We start from the raw sequence: 26,450 nt of genomic DNA, 5'->3' as shown, positions 1-26,450 counted from the left end.
TTCTTGAGTTCAATGTTGTCATAAACTTGAGACACGGTCAGGGAGAGAGTAGGGGTGAAGCTAGTTAAAAAGAAGACAACCCTTTTTAGTCTATCTACAGTGAATGGTTTCTCATTTTAATGCCTGGTGCCTCATTTCCACTGTTTTTTTCCTATACCTCTCTTCTGCAGAGTGAATCATTTCAGCTCACTTTCAGGCCTAAGCCTGTTTGGGTGGCTCACTTTAGAGGATGGACCTATCAGAGCTTGGAGAGGCTGCGGCTTTCCTCAGAAGAAGCGAGGCTGAGCTGCTTCTGCTACAGGCCACGGCCTCTGATGGTAAGACTTGTGGGGGCTGCTGGCTTCACTTTATTTTACTGCTTCTAAGTAGCAACTAAGATATTTGATTGGTTGAGAGGAGCCATCAATTCTGGAGCCTAACTTATTTGCTTGGGGTGCAATTGTGTCTATGAACCTCTGACTGAGCAATTGAGGAGCTCAGAGTTGTCCAGGGTAGAGAGGGAAGTTTGCAATGAAGAGGAGGAGGGCTGGGAGGCAGCCCAGGCCCAGGCCCTGCCTACTTGGCCCTAAGACAGGTTTTCTCTTTAAGGAAGCACTAACACAGATACCCAGGAGCGGTCCAGACAGAGCTTTCTTCAGAAACCCGTTATTGTCAGTGAGTACCATTGAACAGAGAAGACTGACTCAGATGTGGGTGGGCTTTGTTCACTGTAAGGAAGAAAAAAGGAAGAACTCTGGGAAGGCAGGAGAAACAGAAGATGTCCCCAGCTCTCTTCAGAATTTCCTAATGTTGGAACTTTGCCCTCTGGGTATCTTCTAGATCCTCAGGGTCACTCAGCCGACACTAAACAAGAGATAATTGGTAGACTTTCTCACCCTGATTAATAATTTCTTTGTAGTTTCAAGCAAGGACAAAGGTTAATGAGGATTTACCCTCAAGATAAAGGCTGAGTTCTACGTTAAAGTCTCTAAATAAATGTTACATTTTCTCTCTCCTTTATGTGTCTGGGCTGCATGGCCATCTTCTGAATTTCAGCTCATTGGAGATTTAGAGTCAGATTCACAGTGTAATCTAGCATCAAGCCGGCTACATATCTTAATTCCACAATTATTCAACTGTGCAACATAAATCCTGACTGAGTGTTGTTCTAGTTCTCAGTCAAGATTAGACTTCAATATGACCAATTATAATTCAAACCAGTTATGTAGGTCATTATATTTCCATCATAGACCAGTCCTGGATCAGTTCCCAGTTTCCAGTCATTGGATTTCATTACTATGATTGGATTTTAGAGTAACTAATTATAATCCATCAAATCAAATACAATAACAGAACCATCCCTGAGGTCAGAACTGGTCATGCAGAAGCTTATCGGAGGTAGTTAGATAAGGAAGGACTGAGATCACAGTGGTACCAGGGAGAAAATCAAAGTTAGGCCAAAGCATTAGAGATAATTGGATGATACATTTAGTGGAATCAGCATCGTAAATAATTACTTAAAATATAACAATCCACGTAATTTTTAATTAATTTTTTTGGCCAAACAATCCTTTCTCACAGAAATGCCCTGACCTCAAACAGACGAGAGTCAGCAAAAGTTTTTCATCCACTTGGGCTGGTAGACCATGGAGTTTGCTTTTTTGAAGTCAGGCCCAATGGAAGAGGTGTGATAAGAGTATTTGGCAAGTAGTCTTGGGTTCAAATTCCCTGTCCTTGATCCTCTCTAGCTGTGTAATTAGAGCAAATCACTTCACCTCTCTGAGCCTTGGTTTCCTCATCTGTCAAATGGGATAATAGTACTTGCTCTGCCTACCCTCCTCCATGAGGACCAAATGAGACAATAAATGTGAAAAACAAGCACAATGCATTATTATGATACCTGGGAAAGAAAGCTAGAATTGCTGGGTGTCAGGGAGGAGGTGGGCTTTTAGAGATAAAGATGCAACACGATTCCAAAGCAAAATGTAAATGATTTTTATATTAGAAAATGATTTTTAATCTATTTAAAATAATTACAAAACTGAATATAGTATTACTGCAATTTTGATCAATATCATAGAAAAAAGTCTTGAAAGAAATGTTCAGAATAGATAACAGTGGTTATCTCTGAGTTGTTCGATTATGGGTGATTTTTTAAAATTTCTTTATATATTCTCCAGTTTTTAAATTTTCTCCAATAAGCATGTTACCTTTATATTGGAAAATACATTTAATCATCTAAAAATGTGAAATCATATAGGCAAACCTCCTGACTTTACAGATGAGAGGAGATGAGGCCATTGCTTTACGCCTTGTTACTAGAAAAGCCAAGACTAGGATCCAGGTGGCCTGACTCAGATCCATTGCCATCTACACTTCCATCTCTGCAATTTTTCATGAATGCAAAGAATTAAGAGTTGACTGAGTTCATTTACTTCCTCTTCAGAAACATCCCTGTCAGGAACTGGGCCTCAGATAGGTAAGGGTATTGGAAAATTCTCCTTTCCAACTGTTTCCAGGGATGATAAAAGAAAGAGCTAATCGTGCAGGTGATGACCCTAATCCTTGAGAGGAAAATTGGAGGAAAAAAAGCTAAGCGTATAAACATATAAGACAGAGGAAGCATGCTGCAGAGGAAGGGCTCTGATTTAGGAGGTAGGGGATCTAATTTCTAAAGTCATTATTCTAATGACTGCCACTAATTAGCTATGTGACTATGGACAACTCTCTTAATCTCTTTTCTCAGGTTCTTTTTCTAAAAAAAAAAGGGAAATTTGTGCCAGGTGATATCTGTGTTTCTTTCAAGTGATTATATTTGGTTTAAAATGCAGTGCATTTACCTTATCACACAAAATGTATGTGAAATGGGTGCTTTTCAAAAACAAGCCTATTTTCATAGACGTAACACAAAGCAAAATCCATTTTTGCAAAAAGAGACCAAAATAATAAGTACAATGCAAAACCAGTATTTAAGATGCAAATGACAAGGAGAAGCAAATGCAAAATCAGTCAGACAGGAGTGCAAAACTCTTGCCAGCGGTTTCAGTGGTGAATTGGTTGTAATCAGGGAAAGGAGGAAGGGAGCACAGCGTAGATTGTGGTGTCAAGAAAGTAGTGAGCAACCACATTCTTTGCAGAGACCAGAATGGTGGAGGAAGGGGTGAATGCTGCCCCACTTCACCTCCTTCCTACATACTCCATCCCCAAGTCCTATTGCCCACCTCTGGGGAGAGCATCTGGTGTGGGTGAGCATCTGGTGAGGGCCACCTGTCCTGCAGCAATGAGGCTTGCCTAGTTTTTGTGATTCATGTGTTAAGGGTGGTGGTGGTGACAGAGTTGGCGTGAGCTGCCGGGGGTTTCATCTGTGTATCCCCCAGCTGTTACAGCACAAAGAGCACGATCTGCTCGCTGTGAGACAAAAGCCAATCGTCAAGAGGCAAGATGGTGGAAAAGAAAGGGCAATTTATTACAGCTTGCTAGCAAGAGGAAAGATGGCTGACTAATGTCTCAAAGAACATCTTAAAGGGACACAAAATCTTACAGCAGTTATATAGGCCGGTGGGTTACAGGGGAGGAGGTTAGGAATGTTGACACTCTGGTGTTACAGGCTGGGAGTGCCACACAGATCTTTCAGTTTTCACTGATGATGGCTATCAGCATAGACTCTCTGTTCAGGGGTCATCATATTCCTGAGGAACTCAAAAGAACAAAGTTATCATCTTATCACACCTGGGAGGTACATGCACAAGCAGGGGTCATAAAATCTACAGAGCAGTTAGATCTCCTGGAGGGTGCATATCCAGCTGGGTTAGTTTGTCAGAGGTCATTCAAAGTTACAATAGGATTTCTTTTCTACAACATGGCCTCCCTTATGTCAACCTTATCTTGAGCTGGTATCATAAGCCTGTGTTCAGATTTTCCCTCTTCCGGCCAAATGCTTTCCTCTCCCCTTTCCCCCTGTTTACCTGGTGAGCTGTGACTGGGAACTTCTGTGAGCTCCTGGTAAGACTCATTTTCTTTTAAAGGTATATTTCTTATTCATCTTCCCGGGCTATCTGCCTCAGGCGGGAGAGAACTTGAGATGCTACCTTAAGTATTCATGAGTTCTGGCTCATTTCACTGGAAACTTCTTAGTGGTTAATAGCTTTGTGGAGGGCTGCTTTGCTTAGGGATGGGACTTGGGGGTGAGGAGGCTGAGGAGAGAAAAATAATATATGAGACAAAATAATATGAATCAGTTATGACGTATGACAAAAATAATGCATAGTCTCTCCCCTCAATCCTCACCCCTCCAATTCTACCATGTAATTCTCTTAGCAGGCTTTCATTCCAAAATTAAAAATAGGTCTAAAAAAACCCTGAAAGACAGACATGACCACTAACCTAAATTTTCACTTAGTTGTAACTTTCTGAGTGAAGTGTTTTGGAGGGGAGCTGGGAAGAGTGAGAGTATCAGGTAAGCAGCTGGGACCTGGGATTGTGAGTGGGAGGTAAGTGTTGGGTTGGGAGGAAATAAAAAAATCCAAAATTAGGTAGATTTTATATAACTCACTAATGGAAGTAAGGGAAGAACTTGGACCTTCTCAACAGGAACATAAATAGGTAGGCAAGGGAAAATTCAGAAGAAGGAAACAGAAGGACTCAGTTAGGGTAAGGTGTAGACGGGTAACTTTCTTGTAGCAAAATGGTATATGAGGTTCCCAGCCTCTGTTTGCTCAAATGTTTCTTGTTCCTACAGAGTCACTGTATGGGTATATCATCAGGATGACCTTTCATGATTTTATCTGAGTTTGCAGTGTCCTATATTGGTGACTCCAAGTCAACGAGCAGAATTAGCAGAAAAATGAGATCTCATATATCAGTGTGAAAGTGTCCAACATATATTTTGTACAAGTATTGTAGTTATAATCCTTTTTTTTTCTCTATAGGGAAGAAGAAATGCTGGATTTGTGATGACAAGAATGCTTATGTTGAGGCTGAGGTTAAAGGGAGGGGAGATGACGGCAAAATTATTGTTGAGACAACAGATGGAAAGGTAAAGGAATATTTATTTTATCTCAGGGATGACAAAGTTCTCTATTTAATCAAATAATTAAAAATATCCTTTCTCTGATAGTTTAACTAAAAACCTGGGGTAGGAGATGCCGCTGATACACTTTGGAAACCTCATTCTCTTTAAGAATCTCCTCCACTTACTATCAAAGATTTAATGAAGACCATTCAGAAAATCAGAGTAAAACGATTGCCAGTGGTCAAGATCATTGACCCCAGAACTCACAACTTTTTTCACTTCTTTCAGAAGTTTCAAGTTTTTTTTTTTTTTAAGGTGCCCCTTGGAGTGAATAATGACCTAAGGTACTATGAAGCAAGCTGTGTTTGTGTTTGTAGGCTCAAGAAAGAGATCTTGCTAATCTGAAGAAGAATAGCACAGCATCAGAGAAGCCAAGAGATGGGGGAATGGTCAGTAATGTCAAGTGCCCAAGAAAGAGATTAAGGGCTTGGAGAAAGCCTTGGATTTCAGAATTAGGAGGTCACTTATGACCTTTGAAAGAGCAGGTCAGGACCAGTGTTGGGGCATATGCTAGACTGTAAGGGTCATAGAGGGAATGTGTGGTGAGGATGCAACAGTCCCCACCCCCTTTTCCCTGTCACCAAGGCAAGGGGGCAGCAGGGTAATACTGAGCAGACAGCCCACTCTCAGACCCTTTGCCTACATCACTGGCCTAAGGTGGCCTGCCAGCCCTTTGGCAGTGAGCTGGGCCCTACTTCTGGCCTGACTCAGATGACGCTTCCTTATAGATTTTACAGATGATTCTCAGCCCATATTCACTTCTCCCATCTTCCACTTCTGCCCCAACTCCATAACAAACAGGTATAACGTCCTATAACAAACAGGTACAATCACTATCAAGAAAGTTTGTCTTTTTCATGCCCTTATCTTTGTGTTTGGACAATGTATGATCTAAAGCATTGCCATTTGAAGTGGAAAATTCTGGAGGCCACTCATAACTTACCACTTATGGTGTCTTAATACGCCTTCCTGACAGTATCAAGAAATAAAAAAATCCAAAATTAGGTAGATTTTATATAACTCACTAATGGAAGTAAGGGAAGAACTTGGACCTTCTCAACAGGAACATAAATAGGTAGGCAAGGGAAAATTCAGAAGAAGGAAACAGAAGGACTCAGTTAGGGCCATTTAGCCTGGGGACAATCTCTTATTAAAAGAGAGAAAGCAGTTTTGAATGCCTCTTTTCCATCATTGTTCATGCCAACTTTTATTTAACAACTTTTTGAGATACAATTTGTATACCATATAGTTCATCTCTTTCAAGTGTATAATTCAATGGTTTTTAGCTTACTTCAAGAATTATGCAACCATCACTGTAATCTAATTTTAGAATTTTCATCATCCCAAAAAGAAATCTCATACTCATTAGCAGTCATTCCCCATTCTCCCCTCCCACACCAGCCCCAGGCAACCACTGATCTAATTTCTTTCTCTATAGATTTGCCTACTCTGGGATTTCAGGTAAATTGGGTCGTACAACATATGCTGTTTTGTGTCTGGCTCCTTTCACTTAGTATAATGGTTTCAAGGTTTATTCGTGTTGTAACATGTATCAGTACTTCATTCCTTTTTATAGCTGAATAATATTCCATAGTATGGATATACCACATGTTGTTTATTCATTCATCAGTTGATAGACATTTGGGTGGTTTACATGTTTTGACTATTATGTTTACATGTTTGGCTATTACATGTTTGGCTATTTGCCATGAACATGCATGTGCAAGTTTTTATGTGGACATATGTTTTAATTTCTCTTGGGTATATACCTAGTGGTGGAGTTGCTAGGTCTTATGGTAACTCGTGTGTTTAGCATTTTGAGGAACTGCCAAACTGTTTTCCCAAGTGGCTACATCATTTTACGTTCCCACCAGCAAGGTATAAGAGTTCTAATTTCTGTACATTCTCATGAACATGTTATTATATGTCTTGTTGATCATAGCCATTCTAGTGGGTATGAAGTGATATTTTAGTGTGATTTTTATTTGTATTTCCCTAATGACTAACACTCTTTTCACATGCTTATTGGCCATTTGTGTATCTTCTTCAGAGAAATGTCTATTCAAATCCTTTGCCCATTTTTTATTTAGTTTATTGCTTTTTAGTTACTGAGTTGTAAGAGTTCTTTATACATTCTGGATACAAGTTCCTTATCTAATATATGATTTACAAATATTTTCTCCCAGTCTGTGTGTTGTCTTTTCACTTTCTGGATGGTGTCCAACTCAATTTTATTAGGCCTCCAGATGAGAGGCTTGCTCTTCTGAGCACATTTGCCAAAACTGCTGTCTTTTCAACAGTATTTAAGGTGATTTGTAAACATAATGTGCTTACAACTATGATTTTCAAAAGAACTCATAGGAAGAAGAGCATGAAAGCAATAAGTTAATGATGTAGAAAGAGGAGTCAAAAGTGGTTTGTTTTGTTCTATTTGTCCTTCCACCATATAATGAAGGCCCATTCCTCCAGCCCCACTCTGCATCTCCCTGGCTCCAGGCATCCTTCTTCTGATGTTAGAAGTGACTAAACTTCCAATCACGTTGGTCTTTGCAACATTAGCAGTGGCAATAAAGCCAGTGGGTGTAGAGTAATACTTGTGGAAGAAAGTTGGTAATGAAAGAAGAGAAAAATAGAATCAGACCTAAAGGGATGTATTTGAAGAAGTAAAAGACCAGATTATGTTCTACGGAAGAGAAGGAGTCCTTGAAATACAGAAGTTGAAAGGATTCAAAAGAAAAGGGGTTACTGTTGGAACAATGTCAAAGAAGACTGTGGGTAGGAGTTGAATCAAAAATACAGAGAGAGTGAGAGCCTCGGAAGAAGAAGCCATGACCACCTGGGATTAAATGGAGCAATCAGTTGATACCAATATTTATTAACAAAGGAAAAGGGCTATAGGAAATAGTGTTAAGAAACTTTTGAGAGCAACTCTAAGCAATTATTTGATAATAGCAATGCATCTATATTAATCAAGAGATAATGTTGAATAACTACCATGTTCCTAGCATTGTGACAGATGCTTTAATAACTATAGAAGACGACCATATCAAAACTCCTTCTTATAATCTAGCTGGGAAATAGTCTTAACACAGTCAATTATTAAAACATATGCAAGAGTTAATGATGTCAAGCTAGTACAGGTTGTATATATGATAAAAGACTTTAAAAAAATGAGCCGGAGGAGTTGAGGAGGGTTTGAGGAAGAGGATAGGGCTTGAACTAAGTCTAGAAGGATAAGTCTGCTTCCTTGATCCTTCACTCCAAATTCCTTCTTCTAAACCTCCAGGATATGTTGAGACATCTAGAAAGGGGCCAGATCACGTGTAATATGATGTGTGTACACAGAGGCAGTCAGAGTCTATGAGAGACACAGGATTAGGGCACTACAATTTAGAACACTTTGATTCAACAAAACACCTTTTTAAAAACTTCAGGCAAGGAGAGAGCATGGGCAGGAGGAACACCTGTTTCTTCTATTAAGGTGGGTTTAACTTCTGGCCCCATCCTCTAATGAGGCATCTTTTTCTTGACTCTGAAAATTCTTTCCAATATATGGCAAAATGAATGAGCATAGAAGAAATGGGGAATATAGCTTAAATTTTTCTCCTTTCTGCAGAGTCTAAGTGTCAAGGAGGATGAAGTCCAGCAGATGAATCCTCCAAAGTTTGAAATGATTGAAGACATGGCAATGCTGACTCACCTCAACGAAGCCTCTGTGCTGCATATCCTGAAGAGGCGCTATGACCATTGGATGATCTATGTGTGTATATGTGCTTTACTGCTGAAGTATCACATTGACACTCATATTAGTGATGTCCCTGCCCTCTCTTGGGTGAAAAAGATACACTGAATTTAAGCATACTCACATGGGGATAATCCTTGAGGAATGCCCACTAGGAAGGGACCTTATCTTAGCATTTCCCCAATTTTATTTTATCTGTATTCATAGTCCTTCCCACAGGTTGTCATGCTAAAGTAGAGGCATGAGGCTCAGAGCCTGATAGACCAATGTCCAAATGCCAGCTCTGTCACGTGCTACTTGTTAAATTTCTTATCTTCTTGTAGTCATCTTACCTGTAAAGTGGGATATAATGCATCTCTCCATGGTAGCGTGGAGGATTAAATAAAAAAATGAAAAACATGTAGCTCAATGACTTTTACCTAGTTGGTGCTCAGTATGGAGTGATTTTTTTTATCATCACTAAATTGGTGGTGGTTGGTTGCTCAGATTCTTTGATTTACTCTGAACCTATTTAGCAAAAGCAGCGCTGAGTAGATTAGGCGAAGATGAAGGCATTTGGGACCCATTGCTGTAGAAGCCTTGACATGCAGCCAATGTGCTCCTTGGCTCTCTGATTTACCCCATGACTGTATTAGTTTCCCTGGGATGCTGTAACAAAATTACCACAACCTGGGTAGCTTAAAACAACAGAAATTTATCCTGTCACAGTTCTAGAGGCCGGAGTCCAAAATCAAATCAAATCAGCAGAGTTGCGCTTCCTCTGGAGCTCCTAGGGGAGAGTCGTTCCTTGCCTCTTGCAGTTTCTGGTGGCTATTGGCATTCTTTGTGACTGTATCACTCCAATCTCTGCCTCTGTCTTCACATTGCCTTTTCCTCTGTGTGTCCATATCTTCTCCTCTGTGTGTCTCTTCTAAGGACACCAGCCATTGGATTTAAGGCCCACCCAAATATCATCTTGAGATCCTTAACTTAATCACAACTGCAAAGACCCTTTTTCCAAATAAGACCACATTCACAGGTTCGGGGAATTAGGACATGGGCATATCTTTTGGGGGCAGCAATTCAACCACTACAGTGACTGAGTGACCCACATGAACTCCTGTTCTTCAGTGCTTTAGATGTCAGGCTCCTAATCTTGCTGAAGCACAGATTCCCTTCTGGCCTCAAATGCCTGATAGCTGATTACCGAAATCTGCAAGCCTGCTGTTAGCGTCCTCACAGTCTTCGAAAGGTGTATGTGTCAGACACGTTAGTAGTTAACAGGCCTCCCAGGGGGGAGGTGATCCCAGGTCCTGTTGTTGCTCTAACCTAGTTCTGTCTCTTCCTGTTAGAAGTCCCTTCTCTACAAGCATCCAAAAGCTCCCCTCCTTTTAGTTCCTTTATAAGTAAATATTCGAGCAAATGTTACCTGACAGCGAAAGAGCTGACAAACCTGGAAGTGTTTCTAACCTGTTTTCTGAAATCTGTTCTGATCTTCGCTCAGACATATTCAGGTCTCTTCTGTGTGAGCATAAACCCTTACAAGTGGCTTCCAGTGTATCAGCAAGAAGTCGTGGCTGCCTACAGAGGGAAGAGGCGATCACAGGCGCCCCCTCACATCTTCGCTGTTGCCGATAACGCCTTTCAGGCTATGCTTCACAGTAAGTGGCCGCCCTACAAAATGTAAGGCAAAAATATCTGATCTACTTTTCCTCTGTGTCACTAAGAGGCACGTAGGCATTGTGATAAGAGCATGACCTTTATAGTTACCTAACCGCTTGAAGCCTCTGTTGCCTTCTAGATAAAACGTGGGTAAAATAGAGCCTCCCTCCTAGAGTTATGGGGAAGATTAGCTCACGTATCAAATTAAACGAGATGATGCATTGAAAGTGTTTGCCCGGTGGCTGGCCCAGAGTAAGCCCCCTGTAGATGGCAGCTTTTATTACAGAAAGTGCCTGTTAGAGTTTCTGGCACAAAGAAGTTTTTCTATAGCTATTATTACCCCATGCTTCTTAAAAGGCTTAAAATGGCAAATATGTCAATCATTAGTCAGTTATCATTTGTTTCTGGAGCAAGGAAATAGGCCTAGAATTTGTATGTTCTTATGACTGGCATACATGGGGCAAGAGAAAGTCTGTTTTACTCTGTACCATTTAAATGGTATTTTTCCTAACTGTATACAGAGCAAATCCTTTCCCTTGTGTCTGATTTCAAACTGCAACCAAGGAAATTTTGAATAAGTTCATACCAATATGTAGAAGCTCTGGCAGAAGAATGTTCTGACGATTTCCTTTCTTTTGCAGATCGAGAGAATCAATCTGTACTCTTCACGTAAGCATTTGCCTTGCTTTTTCGTTTGGGCCGGCAGTGAGAGTTTCAAGGGAAACAGACACCCACATTTCACTGGGAATGAAACATAAATTCGCTGTCTTTGAATTGTTTGCTCTTTAGACGTGGAATATACTCTAGGCAAGAATAAGATATTCAGGAAATTGTCATAACATTTTAGTTAGTGATTACTCCAAATATGGTGCCAGCTAGGCTGCCTCCACTATTTTAGAAGATATTTAGGATCCACAGTGCACAAGCTGATCTTAGTCATCTTCTTGATGGAGAGAGCTCCCTGTCCCAAATGATCATTTTCAATCATCTGGGCTGGCTAGTTAGGCAGAGAGGCTGAAAGCCCAGTGGGTATGACCATGGAACAGATAGCATGCTATTGTAGGCAGCCAGATTGGGGCAGGTCAAGGTCCATTATGTAGTCAGAACTAAAACATGGTGAGGATTGGAGGAACAAGGAAAAGGGGGTAAGAGGAGGGAAGGGGAAAGGACTTCAGTGATACCATATTGTATGTTAGTTTTGATGGGAAGAGCATTGGCTGGCCAGGTGAACTGTCAACATGGTGGCTGAGGGGATAGGCTAAGACTCAAGAGGCAGTGAAATGCTCAAGTCCTTGATCTTCCTATGCAATGATGATGCCATCTCATGTGTTGGGCTCTCCACTGGCTTCAGCCACTCCAAGAAGAAGAATAAAGTCTCAGAATCATAGAGCTAGAAGGGCAGTTAGAGTTCAGCCCTTAGCAGAGGATAGACTATTTTCTGGAGTTTCAGACAGATAAAGGCAGACCTTGATCCTATGACATTTTGTGTGATGAGGCTGTAAATTCACCACTGTGTTCTCCTCACGTTACAAAGTTAGCTGGTTATCAAAGGTAAAAGAGAAGCCTAAAGGCCAGCTGCCTCGTAAAATGATTGGTAGGCCGTCTTCTGAGGGAGAGGGCTGGACCTGGACAGGTGGTAGCCTTAACATGTGAAAATCTCAACAGTTGATAATGAGGAGACCTGTCTCTATTTAATAGAGGTGCTCTTCAGCTTTTCGTTAACAAGACCATGAGGAATAGGCTGCTTGTTTTTATAAAAATCTTTGATCTTTCTTTACTCCAGATTTTTGCTCATGCTGTTTTTTCAGCTTGAGATGTCCATCCCCTTCTCCCAAACAATTAAATGCCTCCATCTCCTTCAAGTTCCATCTTAAGTTCCATCTTAAGTTCCACTCTTCCATAAAATTTTCCCTTCTTGCCTTAGCCTATATGATTAAAATTATTTAACTTTCTTTGCATTTATAATTTGAACCAGCTAACTGTGTCATTGAACTTCTAATCACAGAGGAGAATCTGGTGCTGGAAAGACTGTGAACACCAAGCATATTATCCAATATTTTGCCACCGTAGCAACCATGGGTGAATCCAGGGAAAAGCTGGTAAGTGTCCATCTGTCTCAGCAGGAGAGGTGAGGTGGTTCTATCCATTGATCATGGAGGCTCTGCCTTGATCACTTAAGGGGAGAATAAAGGGGAAAATAGCCATAAAACAATCAGAAAATTATAAAAAGTCTTTTTTCTCATATTTCCTTTGCCTCTTGAAAGGATCATCAAGTACTCCAAACCAATAATCCCAAAACATGAAATTACATAATTTGTTTCAGATGTGCTTCAAGAGGTATTTACTGGCCTGATCTTTGTTGGTTGGACCCTCCGAGAACTAGGCACTTAAGATCTAAACCATCTTCCCTAAAGGCTAGGGACGACCTTCCCTAAAGGTGATCAGTGCCTTGTACGGCCACTTTTGGTATTTCTGAATCACTTTAGTTACTATGAGATGTCAGACTCCCACAGATATGCACCAGTAGGAGTCTGCTTCCTTCACCATCATCTCCTGGATCAAATCCCAAAGACTCGATGGAGTGTTTAATTACATTCCAGGTTCTGAAAAACTTTACTTTCTCTCTCTATTTAATTATTTTTATCCATGGCTATTTTTAATTTAGCTTACTTTGTTTAGCTCCATTAACAGGTTGATGGATTTCATAATAAGTTGAGAATAACTAGACCATGAGAGTTGGCGTGCAAAATAAAATTAGATAATACTGAGTGGAACTCAAAATCAATGAGTTATTGAGCTGTTATGACCTTTCATCTTTCTAAGTCTGACACTGTTGTTTGTTTTTGCAAAGTGAGAAGTATATCAACATAGCAATCTGATCCAGTTTTCAAACCATGGAAACTTTCTTTTCCAACCACCACATTCCTGAATTTGATTGATTTCTTTAGGTATCATTGAACTCTATTATTCACTAGATGTTACTTCATTTTTGTGCATATTTTTAGTTGTTTGGTGTGTGTTTGTTGGATCTAGCCATTGAGCCTTAGGATAATATATTACACAATACATAATACATAACACGTCTATGAAAATCTTTGCTCATATAGGCCTTTACTTATTTAAAGGACAGTAGACCCATAAAAACTAGAAGGGATATGGTATTTGTAAATCTATAAATTCTTGAATACCATATACTATATGATTCCCGCCATAAAATGGGTCTTTGAGGCTATGTGGAAAACAACAAAGCTGTGTTGCAATGTGGGTGCTGAGTGGTTTTTCAGACTCCTTCTGTGTAGATGACCTGCTCTGGCCCATCAGTCTGAGCACACATCATTCAAATTGAAGACCAATACCATTACAAGTCACTGCTTGGTATGGACCTCTAGATTACTTAGGAATGTAATTTAATAATGCCAAATTTCGGCTGTATTATCTTAGGGTAAATTTCTGGGTGTGAGGATTAGATTAGAAGAGAAGAAAATTAACAATGAGGGGGAATATGGAGTGAAGTTTGGAAATAGACTTTTGTTGTTGTTGTTGTTTATTTTGGGAAATATTCATTTTCTTTTCCTACTCAGGCCTATGCCCACCCAAAGAGAAGCACTGCGAATAAATGAGTTCCCACATATACTCATAGGGGCATCGTATATTAAGTCAGTCTCTCATCTGTTTTTCTGAGTTCCCATTCCAAAATAACATTTTATAACTAAAATTGAAGCAGCTTTTGGCTACTGGTTATCAAAGTAAGAATGAGGTTTGACCTGGGTTTGGAGGGTTTGCCACATTACAGAATTCTGCTCAGAACTTCATCAGCTGTACTTCTCTTACCTGTCTCTCAGGGGACTTTAGAAGATCTAATCATGCAAGCGAATCCTATCTTGGAAGCATTTGGAAACGCCAAAACCCTGAGAAATGATAATTCTTCTCGTTTTGTAAGTAATGTGATTGATCAGTATATCAGTCTTTAATTTTTAAGCAAATTTTTACACAAATGGTAAAATTCATGTCTGAGCACATAAGTCTCAAAAAAAATTACTAGAACATCAAAGAAGGGCTTTGATTAAAGTTTATAATATTGTTAGATTACTCAAAAAAATTTACCATCTTCATCATTAAGATGACTAAAACTACATATAAATATGTACCTGAGAATCTTCTATTGTTTGGTCAATTTCAGGAAGAAATTACTTATCTTAGTTTCAAATTCCTTTCCACTCCAAGTAGGGAAAGTCACCCAGCAAATTTTAATAATGTTATATATTTTATCACATTTTACAGATTTGAAAGTACTTTCTTTTTCATAATTTCCTATATTCCTTATAACAAGTCGATTTAGGAAGCACTTCCTAATTCACTTACTACAATTATTGTTTCTACTCTTGTCTATGGCCCCTCTATCCCTGCATATTTTTCATTGGGGAATTTTTTTTATTGGGAGGAAGTACTTTTTAACATAGCTTTTGATAACTAGCAGTCCCATAATAGAGGAAGAATTTGGATTTCAAACCCTGGCTTCACAAATCCATTTTAGGCCAAGAGTGAGTGGCAGGGAGCCACTATATAATTTGCATGGAAATTTGCAGAAGGCTTCCTGTTTGAGTCTCTGGGCAAAATTAAATAACAGCCTGATGCTGATTTGGCTGGTTTCCCTGCGGGGCCTTCGAGCTGCCCTGCGGACACTCATGTCTGCCTGCAAGGTCAGCCTGCAGAGCAGGCGCCCGTCCCGGGGTCCTGAAGGACTGCTGGATTCGGGATTTGTTAGAACGTGAAGGGCTTTTCTGCTGAAATATGAGAGAAAAAAAGCTGGAAAATAAGAAGAGAGAGAAAAAGAGAGGGAGGGAGGAAAAAAGATAGCTGAAAGAATCAAAGAAAGGAAGCAAGGAAAGAACAGCAAGTGGAAAGAGATAAATAAGGAAAGGAAGCAATTGAAAAAAACAAGAAAAAAGTTGGAAGGATAGGAGGAAAGAAGTGGAGAAGCAAAATAAATAAAGATGGATGAACGGAAGGAAGGAAAGAGAGAAAAGGGAGTCTGGAAAAAAATCCTGCTTAAATTCTTTCAATTAACACTATGTATGTATATATGTATACACGTGCAAATGTACACATGCGTGTATGTACACACGTGTGTGTGTATATATGTGTATATATACAGGTGTATGTTTGTGTGTGTGGCTCCCATTATCCTACATTTTTTAACGTAATGGCTCAATGCCCCTGTACGTAGCCACTCTCCGTCCTTTGCCAGGCTGCTGTCCTGCTCTGACTCCTCCCTCGCACGGGGCAACCTCCACCAGGCTGCCCCCCGTCCTGCACCAACATCCTCATCCCGCAGGATCTAGCTGTCCCTGGACTGCCGCCTTGGCTGCATCTTGTGTTCTGACGCTGGCTCTGTCACCTCTGGGCAGCCTTTCTGCCCCACTAGGTCCTATCCTATGGCTCCTCACTGAGAAGGAAGGAAGGGAGTCCCATCTATCATTTATGCTGAAGTGTTTTTTGGTTTTTTTTTTTTTGCTTGAGGAAGATTCACCCCGAGTGAATATCTGTGCCAATCTTCCTCTATTTTGTATGTGGGTTGCCACCTCAGCATGGCCACTGATGAGCGGTGTAGGTCTGCACCTGGGAACCAAAGCTGGGTGGCCAAAGTGGAGCGCGCTGAACTTAATCACTAGGCCACAGGGCCAGCCCCCAAAGTGGGGTTTTGAAACATAAATCAGATCACACCACTCCTCTGCTTAAACACTCCCAGTGTCTCCTGAGCACACATGAACTAAAACCCTCCTCTTCCTGTGGCCCACGGGGCTTATGTGATATGGTGCCTGGTGCCTGTCTACCTCTCAGACTCCGTTTTATGCCCCCCTTTCTCTTAACTCACCAAACTCCTGCACAACTGGCTTTTCTTTTGATTTGGAAACATTAGAGCAGTTGAATTTGCTGCTTACACCTAGAATCTACAAGAGTTGGGACCACACCTATTTTTCTAATGTGGTATCTTCAGTGCCCAGCAGGTTTCCTGGATCATAGTAGATCCTCAACAAATGTTTGTTGAATGAATGAAAGAATACATTAAGCAGATTCTATTTTTCTCATTTTTAGATAAGAACACTGAGGCTAGAGATGTCCAATAATGCACAGACAAAAGTACACAGCTAATAAATGGCAGGTCGGAGACTAGAATCCAGGACCACTACCAGTCTTGATGATCATCCTGCCTTCCTCCCAGCATTCATTAACAGTGCCATCTCAGACCCATGTTGCATTTTTTTTAACTTTTGGAGAAGTAATCATTTTGGGAGTAATGTGCATAATGAAGCCATTGCAACTATTTGGAGTGCTTGAGTAGGTGACTGTGTTCTGTGTCCACCCAGGGCAAATTCATCAGGATGCACTTTGGTGTCAGAGGCAAGCTGTCATCTGCAGACATTGACGTCTGTAAGTAGTCATTGCACTATCTGATTACTTTTCTTCTAAGTTTTGCGAGAACACCTAAGGATGAATCTTTATCCATTTCTCATCCTGCAGATTTGCTTGAAAAATCCAGGGTGATTTTTCAGCAGCCTGGAGAGAGAAACTACCACATATTCTATCAAATTCTGTCTGGAAATAAAGAACTGCGTGGTAAGTGTGTTATTCTGCAGCTGAGGGTCATTCCTAAACAAGAGACGGAAGTCAGATTATTGGGGCTAGAAAAGTGCTGTTTAGTAAGTCTCTTAGGCTCTTTAGAACTCAGTTTATTCATCCTAAAATGTAAGGAATTGAACTGATTACAGAACCAGTGTTCTATAATTTTATATGAGTAGAGAGCAAATAGTAACTCTTTTTCCAATTCGGTAGTGTTTGTAGGTGGGTAGGATGCCCAGCAGAGTTAAATGAATCTGTGTGTGTGTGTGTGCCTGCGTGTGTGTGTAAAAAGTATTAGATCATTTAAGGCGTTAAATGATTAGAACCACATGGTTGGTATAGACAAGAGGCCAGAGGTGGGAGACATCATCACGGTGTGAAGTGGTCAATGGGAGTTTTATAAAGAAGAGAGAGTTTGGGTTGGGATATCAAGAATGGGAAGGGGATTTAACCAGAGAAATGAGTGGAGGGTATTTCCATTAGGAGGAACAGTGTACACAATGGCAGGGAAAGGCAAGGCAAGAGCAGGGAGCAGAGAGACCAGGTTGGCTGGAGGAAAGGATTTGCATAGAGGAAGAGTGGAGATTTTATTCTGATGGTTTCTGAACTCAGGGAGTTGGGAGTGTGTGTGTGTGTGTGTGTGTGTGTGTGTGTGTGTGTGTGTGTGGTGTGTGTTGTGGGGGTGGGGTGGGGTAAGAGGAGGTCATGATTTGTTGAGGGCAGTGACAATTAAGCTGGTGTGATGGGCAGTATGGACTGGACGCAAAACTCTAGAGGGAAGTGATTACGGTAGTCCCAGTATGAGATGACAAGTCTAAGGCAGTGTCTGTGGGAATTCGGGGAGAAGGGGATGAATTCATAGAAGAACAGAAAGGTCTTGGCAATGACTGAATGTAGGAATGAGGGACAGTTATGAGTCAAAAATACTCCCAAGTTTTGTACTTGACTAGGATAAAGGTAGTGCCATGAACAGAAACAGAAAAGCAACTTGTGGGGTGAGAATGAATTTCATGTATTCATTCAACAAATATTTATTGTGGGACTGTGATGTGTGTACCAGGCACTGCTTTTTAAGCATGGGGGATAGAGAAATAAAGAGACAGACAGGTCCCTGCCCTTGTGAGCTTACACTGTAGTGTGGAAGACAGGTAACAAACAAGTAAACAAAGAAATATATAATGTCAAAGAATATTAGTTCTACAAAGAAAAATAAAGTTGGGTGAGGGCATAGAGTGAACTGGGGTTTGGGAGGATAGTGGGTGGTTGTATTTTAGATAGCATGGTCAGACAAGTTCTCTCTGAGAAGGCAATATTTTTGCAGACGTGTGAATGAGTGAGGGAGCAAGTGGGCAAAGATTTCCAGGAATAAAGTTCCATGAGGAGAGTCAGTGAGCACAAAGGCCTTGAAGCAGCATGCATTTGGTTTATTCTTGGAATAGCAAAACGGCCATTGTGGGTGGTGGAGTGGAGAGGGTAATGCAGGGGGAGATAGGCAGTGGCCAGACCAACAGCACCTTGCAGGCCGTGGCAGAGGGTTTTATTTTATTTTACGTGCTGTGGGAAGTCATTGGACGGGGATAATGGCAAGCTGATTGGATTTCAAAGGTATTGCATATAAAGTAAGCCATTGAGGACAATGATGCTCCCACAGGAGGGGATGTGGGATGAGATTGGAGATCAAGGTGAGCAAATTGATGGGGAACAGTCCCCCAGCCCCTTACGCTTAGATTAAGTATGGTATAAATCTGCCAGCGTTTTGACTACATGGTCTTCAACTCCAAAGCGCCTGCACCAGATGGGGAAAGTTCTGCAAACTGGGCAGTTATTTTTGCCACAGGTGTAATTGGTGAAATGTAAGAAGCAGCTATTTTCAATACTTCCCCCCTTCCCTCCACCTAAACCTGGAATAGAATGTTTTGATCTTCCTTTCATTAACCCTGCCAAATCTGACATTCTTGACACAAATTTCTATGCTGTGCAGACCATCTGACACAGGGTCCAATGTGGGTACCAGCAGTGACGACAGGACTTTTAGGAGCATCTCTTTACTAAGACACTGTCTGGTCTCCAGGCTGCTGGGGAAAATTCATGATTGTCCTGAGTTCATTTACCTTGTTGAGTCTTTGGGGATGCTGAGATTGATTACCGTGCAGAGACTGACATCTGGTGGTCCAAACTGGATATTGTGAGTCCTCTTGTTCTGGACACCAATTGTTGTTCTTTGGGACGTTTTAAAATTTGGAACTCTTTCTATTCATGTTTGCCAAGAAGAGCTTCAGAGTGGCCCAAGGACTGATACAAGAGGGCACATGTCAGCAATATGAGAATCATCATGTCCAAATTTCCAAAAATATGAGCATTTGTGCATACTACAAAAGAATCAGGTTTGGAAATCACAGCCGAGAGGCTGGCCACCTGCTGAAGGAATTGAGGAAATGGGGTGATGTGTTACCCCAGAGCCAGCCCCTATCTAGCCTCTACGTGGCCTGAATGTCCCTTCTCCCCTTCTCTTTCAGGCAAGGTTGACCCTTGTTCCAGGCACGGCAAAAACCCACTTCCCCACCTCCCCACGTCCCCTCCGATGTGGCTCCTTCGAAATCTTTTAGTACTTAATGCCATATGTATAGTTTGGTCCCATGTATATCTTCGTTTTTCTCTTCTTTGCATTGACTTTTTGTTCTTTCCACTTATTTTTTGCATCCATTCTTGCTGTTCAACTAACTCATAAACTCCAGGAGGAGAGGTCAGAAAACCTGTCTTTGCCTCTTGGAATCCTTGACACTTTGTCTAGTACCCTGAGTATTCAGTCTATAAAGTGTGACAGTAATGCATAGTGGTGGCTGCCAAGTCTGTCTACTGGTGGCCTGAATGCCTCTGGGGAAAGAAATGGTCAGCATCTGGACCCCCTATTCTGGAGCAGATTCACTTTACTCATTAGGTCTCTCTTGAACTAGTCTCATATCTTTACTCCCTTTCTCCCCACTGGTTGTAAGGGGGCATGAGATGTGTGTGTGGTTATGCAGATTGTGTACTTCCCAACTCCACAGAATGCTATTCAAACTGTAGACTATGTAAATGATTCTCTCTGGAGTTGGGCAGTGCACAGTCTGTTCCGCTGTATGTGGCAGCACCGAGGAACAGGTAATGATAGGTGATGCGGCATAGAGGCGCTAGCTACAGAATTTTATTTGTGATCCTAAATGTTTTTTGGCCCGATGTCAGCTTTGCTCCTTTTCATGGTGAACACAGCTGAGTTTTGGAGAACGTTTGGCCATGCAGAAAGTAAAATTTAATGTTAGGATTACATGTAAAACAAAGCCTTGAATGAGAAAATACTCAATCTTAATGGGCCCTTTGCATCTCCTACTGGAGAGTGGGCTCTGGAAATGAATCTGCACAAAGGTTGACACCTATACTCTGAAACTGTGAAGCAGTTGGCTTTTGCCTTTAGAGTCCTGTCTATGCTACCCACTCCCACCCCTCCTGACAAGCTCTCCTGTTCTCCATGAGCCCATGATCTGGTCAAGAATATTCTATGTGGGCCCTTGCTGGCCTGGACAGTCTCTCTGTCCCTAATAGTGTCTCCTAAAAATGCATTCACTTTTTTTTTTCATTCTTGTAGGGCTGTTGCTTTTGGTAGAAATGAGATTAATTAAATAAAGGAATCCCTGTTTACATGATACTCCTCCAAGATAACCTCAAGCCTTATCCCAATTAAAATTCATTGCTCCTTGAAAATAATGTTGATAAGTCCCAGAGGGGAAGATGTTGGGCTAAAGGCCTTTTAGAGTTCCTCAAACATGCATGCATGTAGTCTGTACACCCTTTAGAGCCACAACTCAAAATTGAGCATAGCTGCTCAAGCAAATGGTTAGGCCAGGACAGCAGCCATATTTCTGGTTGTAAGGAGATAGAAGAAAGACCCATTAGGTGTACTTAATGACTTCTACAACCAATGCAAATGGAAGCAGGGAGGTGCTGAGGGAGAAGTTCATATACTGCATTCCGCCTTACTGCCAGCCCCCTCCTGAATCTTGACCCTGTCCTCCTCCTCGTCCTCTAGACCTCGGGCACGTGGTGTTCTTCCCCCCGATCTCTCTTCCTCAGTGTTTGTCCAGTTGTTGAGCCTGCTTGGATGGAGGCAAGACCCTCCTTCTGTCTAGCATAAAGAAGGAAATGGAATCTCATCACAGTTTCAGACACAGGTTTGAGTAGTTGGGCCGGGCGTAGTCTAATAGACATACCAGAGACTACGTTCTCAATTCAATTCATCATTAATTTGATCCTGGACAAGTAGTGAGCTTTTCTAGGTTTCTGTCTTCCTGTACTCCACATAGAGAAAATAATGTCAAATGTAGCACCTTTGCTCATCATAACCAGGATGAAAATGATCAAAAATGACATAATAAACATGAGAGTAAAATGAAAAGTATATAAAAGGTCATGATTTAGAATGATCTGAAAGGTAATTCTTGGCAAAACAATCTTGGAAAGTAGATTTTTTTTTTAACAAAAACATGCCCCCACTCTAAAACACGCAGCATTTCCTGCACTGGTCAGGTGTGTGGTCCTCTAGCCTCCCTGAGGTAAAGGACCGTGTTATTTTTGTATCCTCACCTCCTCCCATAGTGTATGCCTATCGTAGAGAAAACAGGTTAAGTAAATGCTCTGATTTGAAAGACATGGAGATGATGCCTCTATTTGAGCTGTGAAGGAAGTGAAGGGACAGGACAGTCATGGGACCTAGGTGTCTGGCCTGGGTAGGGTGGTGACATTCACTGGCATAAGGAACCACAGAAAAAGAATGGCTTCAGAGCAGACATAGAAAACATCATAGATTCAATTTTGGTAGCACTGGTTTGAGCTACATCTGATCATCCACATTGAAATTGTCTAATGGGAAGTTAGAGATCTAGGTCTGGAGTGCAGAAAATAAATACAGATTTTAGAGTCATCAATAAAGCTATGAATGAACCTTGCAGAAGAAGATATAGGGATGTTCTTGACCTTTAGAATCGTGACAGTATTTCACACCACTGATTACTCCCTCCTCCTTGAAAATCTCTCCCCTTGGCTTCCAGTATACCTCCCTTCCTTGCTTCCCTCCTGGATCTCTGGGTGTTTCTTTGTGGGTTCCTCTCTTTCACCTAGCCAGTGATTTTAGAGTGCCCTGGGGCTCAGTCCTTGGGTCTATCTCCTGGTGACCTCATCTAGGCTGACAGTTTTAAAGATCATTTCTATCTGTTGACTGCCAAAGTTTGATCATGAGTCCAGACTTCTCTCCGGTATTCCAGACACAGAGCTAACTGACTCTTCTATTTCTCCTCTTGGTTTGGAGAAGGACAAAATTATATGAGTCTTACAATGAAATTTACTTGTTACTGATTTTTTTATTCTCTTATAACCACTATTTTTTGAGAGTTTTGCACAGTGTAAAATGACATAATCATAGATTGCTATGTTTTAGGCTATACATAGAGTAAAAACTATGGGTTTTAAATGTTTGGGGAAATTCCTATGGAAAAAAGAGAGACATGTAGAAGAATCTCTAACAAGGTTAACGTGCATGCCCAAGGTCTTTTGAGATTTCAGTGTGTAAATTTCCCTTTAGCTTACACAAAAATAAAATAATTTAAAAGAAAAAAATCTGTCTAGAATTTTATAAGACAGAATCATATGGTATATGTATACTCTTTTTTATCTGGTTTATTTCACTTGGCATAATTATTTTGAGATTCTTCCATGCTGTAGCATGTATTCATAGTTCATTCATAGGCATCTCAAATTTAATGTGCATAAAACCTAGTACCTGAACGCCACCCCCAAGGCCTGCTGCTACCACAGCATCTCCCATGTCCACTGAGGCAGCTCTATCCTTCCACTTGCCTTGGCACAATCCCTTGGAGTTATCCTTGATTGTCTCTTTCTCCCACCTTATTCTCATTTGTTCCATCAGCAAATCCTGTTGACTCTACTGTCCAAATCCAAGATCTGGTCAATTCTCACCATCTCTCTTGTTACTACTCTGGTCAGATACCACCATCTCTCTCCCGGATTACTCTACAGTCTCCTGCCTGGTATTCCTGCTTCCACTTGCCCCTCTGTCTTTAACCCAGCAGCCATGGTAAATTAACAACAACAACAAAATCAGATGACGTCACTCCTCTGCTCAAAACCCTCCCATGGCTTCCTGTCTCACAAAAAGCATAAATGCCCAAATCCTCCTGATAGCCTGTGAGGCACTATGGCCTGGCCTCTCGATGCTTCTCTGACCTCATGACCTACTCCTTACTGCTTTCTTAATTTGCTCCTTCTTTGACCCACCTTAGCCAGGCAAAATGGCAGGGAAGCTCCCACCTCAGGGCCTTTGCATTGGTGCTTTCCTCTTTCTAGAACATTCCTCCCCTACTTATCTCCATGGTTCTCTCCCTGAACTCTTTCAGGTCTTTACTCACACGTCACCTGATGGAAGCCTTCCCTGATCACCCTATTAAAACTGCAACCCTGCATCTCCAATACTTTTTACCCCCTTTCCCTGCTTTCATTTTTCTTCGCAGCACTTATTACTATCTTACCTGCCACAATTTTCATATATTTTACTTTTTTTTTTTTACTTGTCTCCTCCTGTTAGAATATAAACTTTATCAGGGCAGGAGCAGGGATGTTTTTTCACTGATGTATCTCTGAAACTTACAGTCATGCCTGGCACATTGTTTGATCTCTACAAATATTTGTTGATATAAAGTGAGGCATGAGGAAGAACATAAGGAGATTCCTGCAAAGTGTTAACATTTAAGGGAGTTTGAATCATCATTCAAGTAAATACTTTACAAAAATTATGGATTATATTTTTATTAAAAAATATGTATGTTGTACTTGCCTTCAGCCTGATTCCTTTGGGCTAGCCCAATTTCTTTTTACTTCTTAGCTTTCATAAAATAGTTTTATGGAAGTATTATTGACATAAGTGTAAGTTTTGACATATGTATTCATGAGGTGAAACCATCACCACTATCAAGATAATGCATGTGTCCGTGCAAAATTTTTCTCGTGATGTTTTATAAGCCCTCTCTCATGCCCCTTCTCACTCCTTTGAGCCCTCCCCTCCCCACCCGGTCCCTAGGCAACCACTAATATACTTTTGTCACTATAGATTAGATTGCATTTTGTAGAACTTTATAAGACAAAATCATACAGTATATACTCTTTTTTGTCTGGCTTATTTCACTCAACATAGTTATTTTGAGCTTCTTCCATGTTGTAGCATGTATTCATAGTTCATTCCTTTGTTTGCTGAGTAATAATCCAGTGTATAGATTGACAACAGTTTGTTAACTGTTGATGGACATTTAGGTTATTTCCAAATAGATCTGCTATGAATATTTGCATAGCCTAATTTCTTTGTTTCTGAGATTTGGGTTCAGGATAACAGAGCTTCACTTCATTGAGTGATAAACAGAAAAACCAGATCAGCTCAAAGACACTCCACTGCGAGTGAGTGTTAGGCATTAAGAGGTTAGTGTGATTTGGCTGAGAGAGTGGCCGCTGTGCTACCGACAGCCTGCCTGGGCTTCAGCCTGTGTTATGTTTCCGACTAAGTGAGTCATGTCAGGCGTCTCAGACATATCAGAGGAGCAGCACTGAACATAGTAACTGATTTATGGGTCCCTTGAAAGACAGAGTCAGCCTCCTAATAGGGCAGACATGATGTGACAGGATTACACTGTTAATGTTGCCTGGGTGCTGACCCCAGGGCCTGCCTACTCCCTAGCCTTTGAAGCTCAGGCCTATTATACTTATAATTTTACAAAACATTTTTTGTTTTCGCCCTCAACCACGTATCTAGGCCAAATTCCTGTTTTCAAAATTTGGCCAACGCACATTATCTGTTTTTTTCACACCAGTTCAAGCTGCTGCAATTGCATCTGCTTTCAGACTTGGCCTGCCTGGTTTTCTCTTGGGAGGCATTAACACACGACTGATAAGTTAATGGAGGGCAAAAATTGATTGCAGAGGTTTGGGTGTAGAATATGGATTTGATTTTGGCTTGTTTACAAGTATGCTATGCGCTGTAAGAGTAAACTGTGAATATTGGTCAGTTATTTTCTAAAGCCTCGTGGATTTCTTTAAGCTGTTTAACTGATGCTTTTCCTGCTGCAGACATGCTCCTGGTGTCTGAGAATCCCTCTGACTTTCCCTTCTGCTCTCATGGAGTAGTTGCTGTGGAGAGCTTGGACGATGCCAAAGAATTGCGGGCCACAGATGTAAGGCTTGTTGGTTATCAGAGCAAAGTCTGGTAATAACAATGAGAAATGAAATAAAGCATCTTAGGTCTCCTTTCTTCCAAAGGGTCCTGGAGAAGTGACCTTCCTTCCCGTGGGGGTGGAGGGTGGAAGGAGCCCCTCCAGGGCTGCTTCTGTCCAAAGTTGACTTATTTATTGTAACAATGCACATTGCCAGTGTAGTAATTTTGGAACATACGGAAAAGTGGGAAGATGTTTCAACTCAGTGGCGGCCACTGTTTTTATTTGGTATATATCATTACATTCTTTATTCTTTTTTTCAATTTAGGGTTGCTGTTATATAGTTGTTTGGTGTTTTTTTTTTTTTAATAAAAGATCATAATCATACTGCATACACTATTTGGTATACAGAGTTTACTTTTTCAATTAATCTTAGAAGCACTTTCAGTGTTATTACAAACTCTTCATAAACATTTAAATGAATACTTAATATTTTATCTGTCATTTGTTCTGTAGTTTATTTAGGCATTCTCCTATTGTTAGCTTCAAAGTTTTTTTTCTACTGTGGTGAATGTCTTTCTAGGTAAATTCTTTTTTTGTATATCAGATTCACCTTATGCTAAATTAATCCCTTTTTTTCTTATTCACATTTAAAAAGTCTATAGTCTTGCCTGCTTACCAAAAAGATTTGAGGCATCTTACAATGAATGATCTGTCTAGAATGATCATTAAAATAGAAAATCACAATTATGAAAAGAAGGAAGCATAGTTATTATAATCATTTCATTTAATATTAAAATTCCCTGGCAACTGAAACAAAAAGAAAAAACCCATTCATTCAACTTTCAACACATAATTTTTTAATTGAATATAATTTTATAAATCTTAATGTAATTTCCTAAAAGTGAAATTACTAAGTAAGGATTATGAATTTTTTATAGTCTCTTGATACATATTCTAAAGTAACCACTGGAAAGACTGTAGCAATTTCTAACCTCCTGGGTATGTGAGAACACACATCTTACCACGTGCAGTGCCTCCTTAGGATGTAGTTCCTTGGTGACATCGTTTTTCTTTTCTTAAACACTTCCTTTCACCAGTCTTTGAAATGTGTCTGCTCTGGAATAAAGTGGGGAGAACATATGGGATCCCA

General features: G+C 40.7%; 1 protein-coding gene across 1 annotated transcript in view; it reads left to right on the top strand.

The window, feature by feature from the left end:
• The first annotated feature begins 229 nt into the window (after positions 1-229).
• The window catches only part of MYH15 (myosin heavy chain 15), a 127,419-nt gene continuing 101,198 nt past the window's right edge, over positions 230-26,450 (top strand). Inside the window, exons 1-11 of the mRNA XM_058556514.1 lie at positions 230-317; positions 4,908-5,014; positions 5,368-5,439; positions 8,667-8,810; positions 10,276-10,432; positions 11,075-11,102; positions 12,439-12,532; positions 14,276-14,368; positions 16,802-16,865; positions 16,956-17,051; positions 25,215-25,318. Coding sequence (XP_058412497.1) covers positions 230-317; positions 4,908-5,014; positions 5,368-5,439; positions 8,667-8,810; positions 10,276-10,432; positions 11,075-11,102; positions 12,439-12,532; positions 14,276-14,368; positions 16,802-16,865; positions 16,956-17,051; positions 25,215-25,318 — 1,047 coding nt within the window. The remainder of the gene's footprint in view (positions 318-4,907; positions 5,015-5,367; positions 5,440-8,666; positions 8,811-10,275; positions 10,433-11,074; positions 11,103-12,438; positions 12,533-14,275; positions 14,369-16,801; positions 16,866-16,955; positions 17,052-25,214; positions 25,319-26,450) is intronic.

Source organism: Diceros bicornis, chromosome 15 (genome assembly GCF_020826845.1).
Source record: "Diceros bicornis minor isolate mBicDic1 chromosome 15, mDicBic1.mat.cur, whole genome shotgun sequence".
Taxonomy (NCBI): domain Eukaryota; kingdom Metazoa; phylum Chordata; class Mammalia; order Perissodactyla; family Rhinocerotidae; genus Diceros; species Diceros bicornis.
This window is presented reverse-complemented; position numbering and strand designations above follow the sequence as displayed.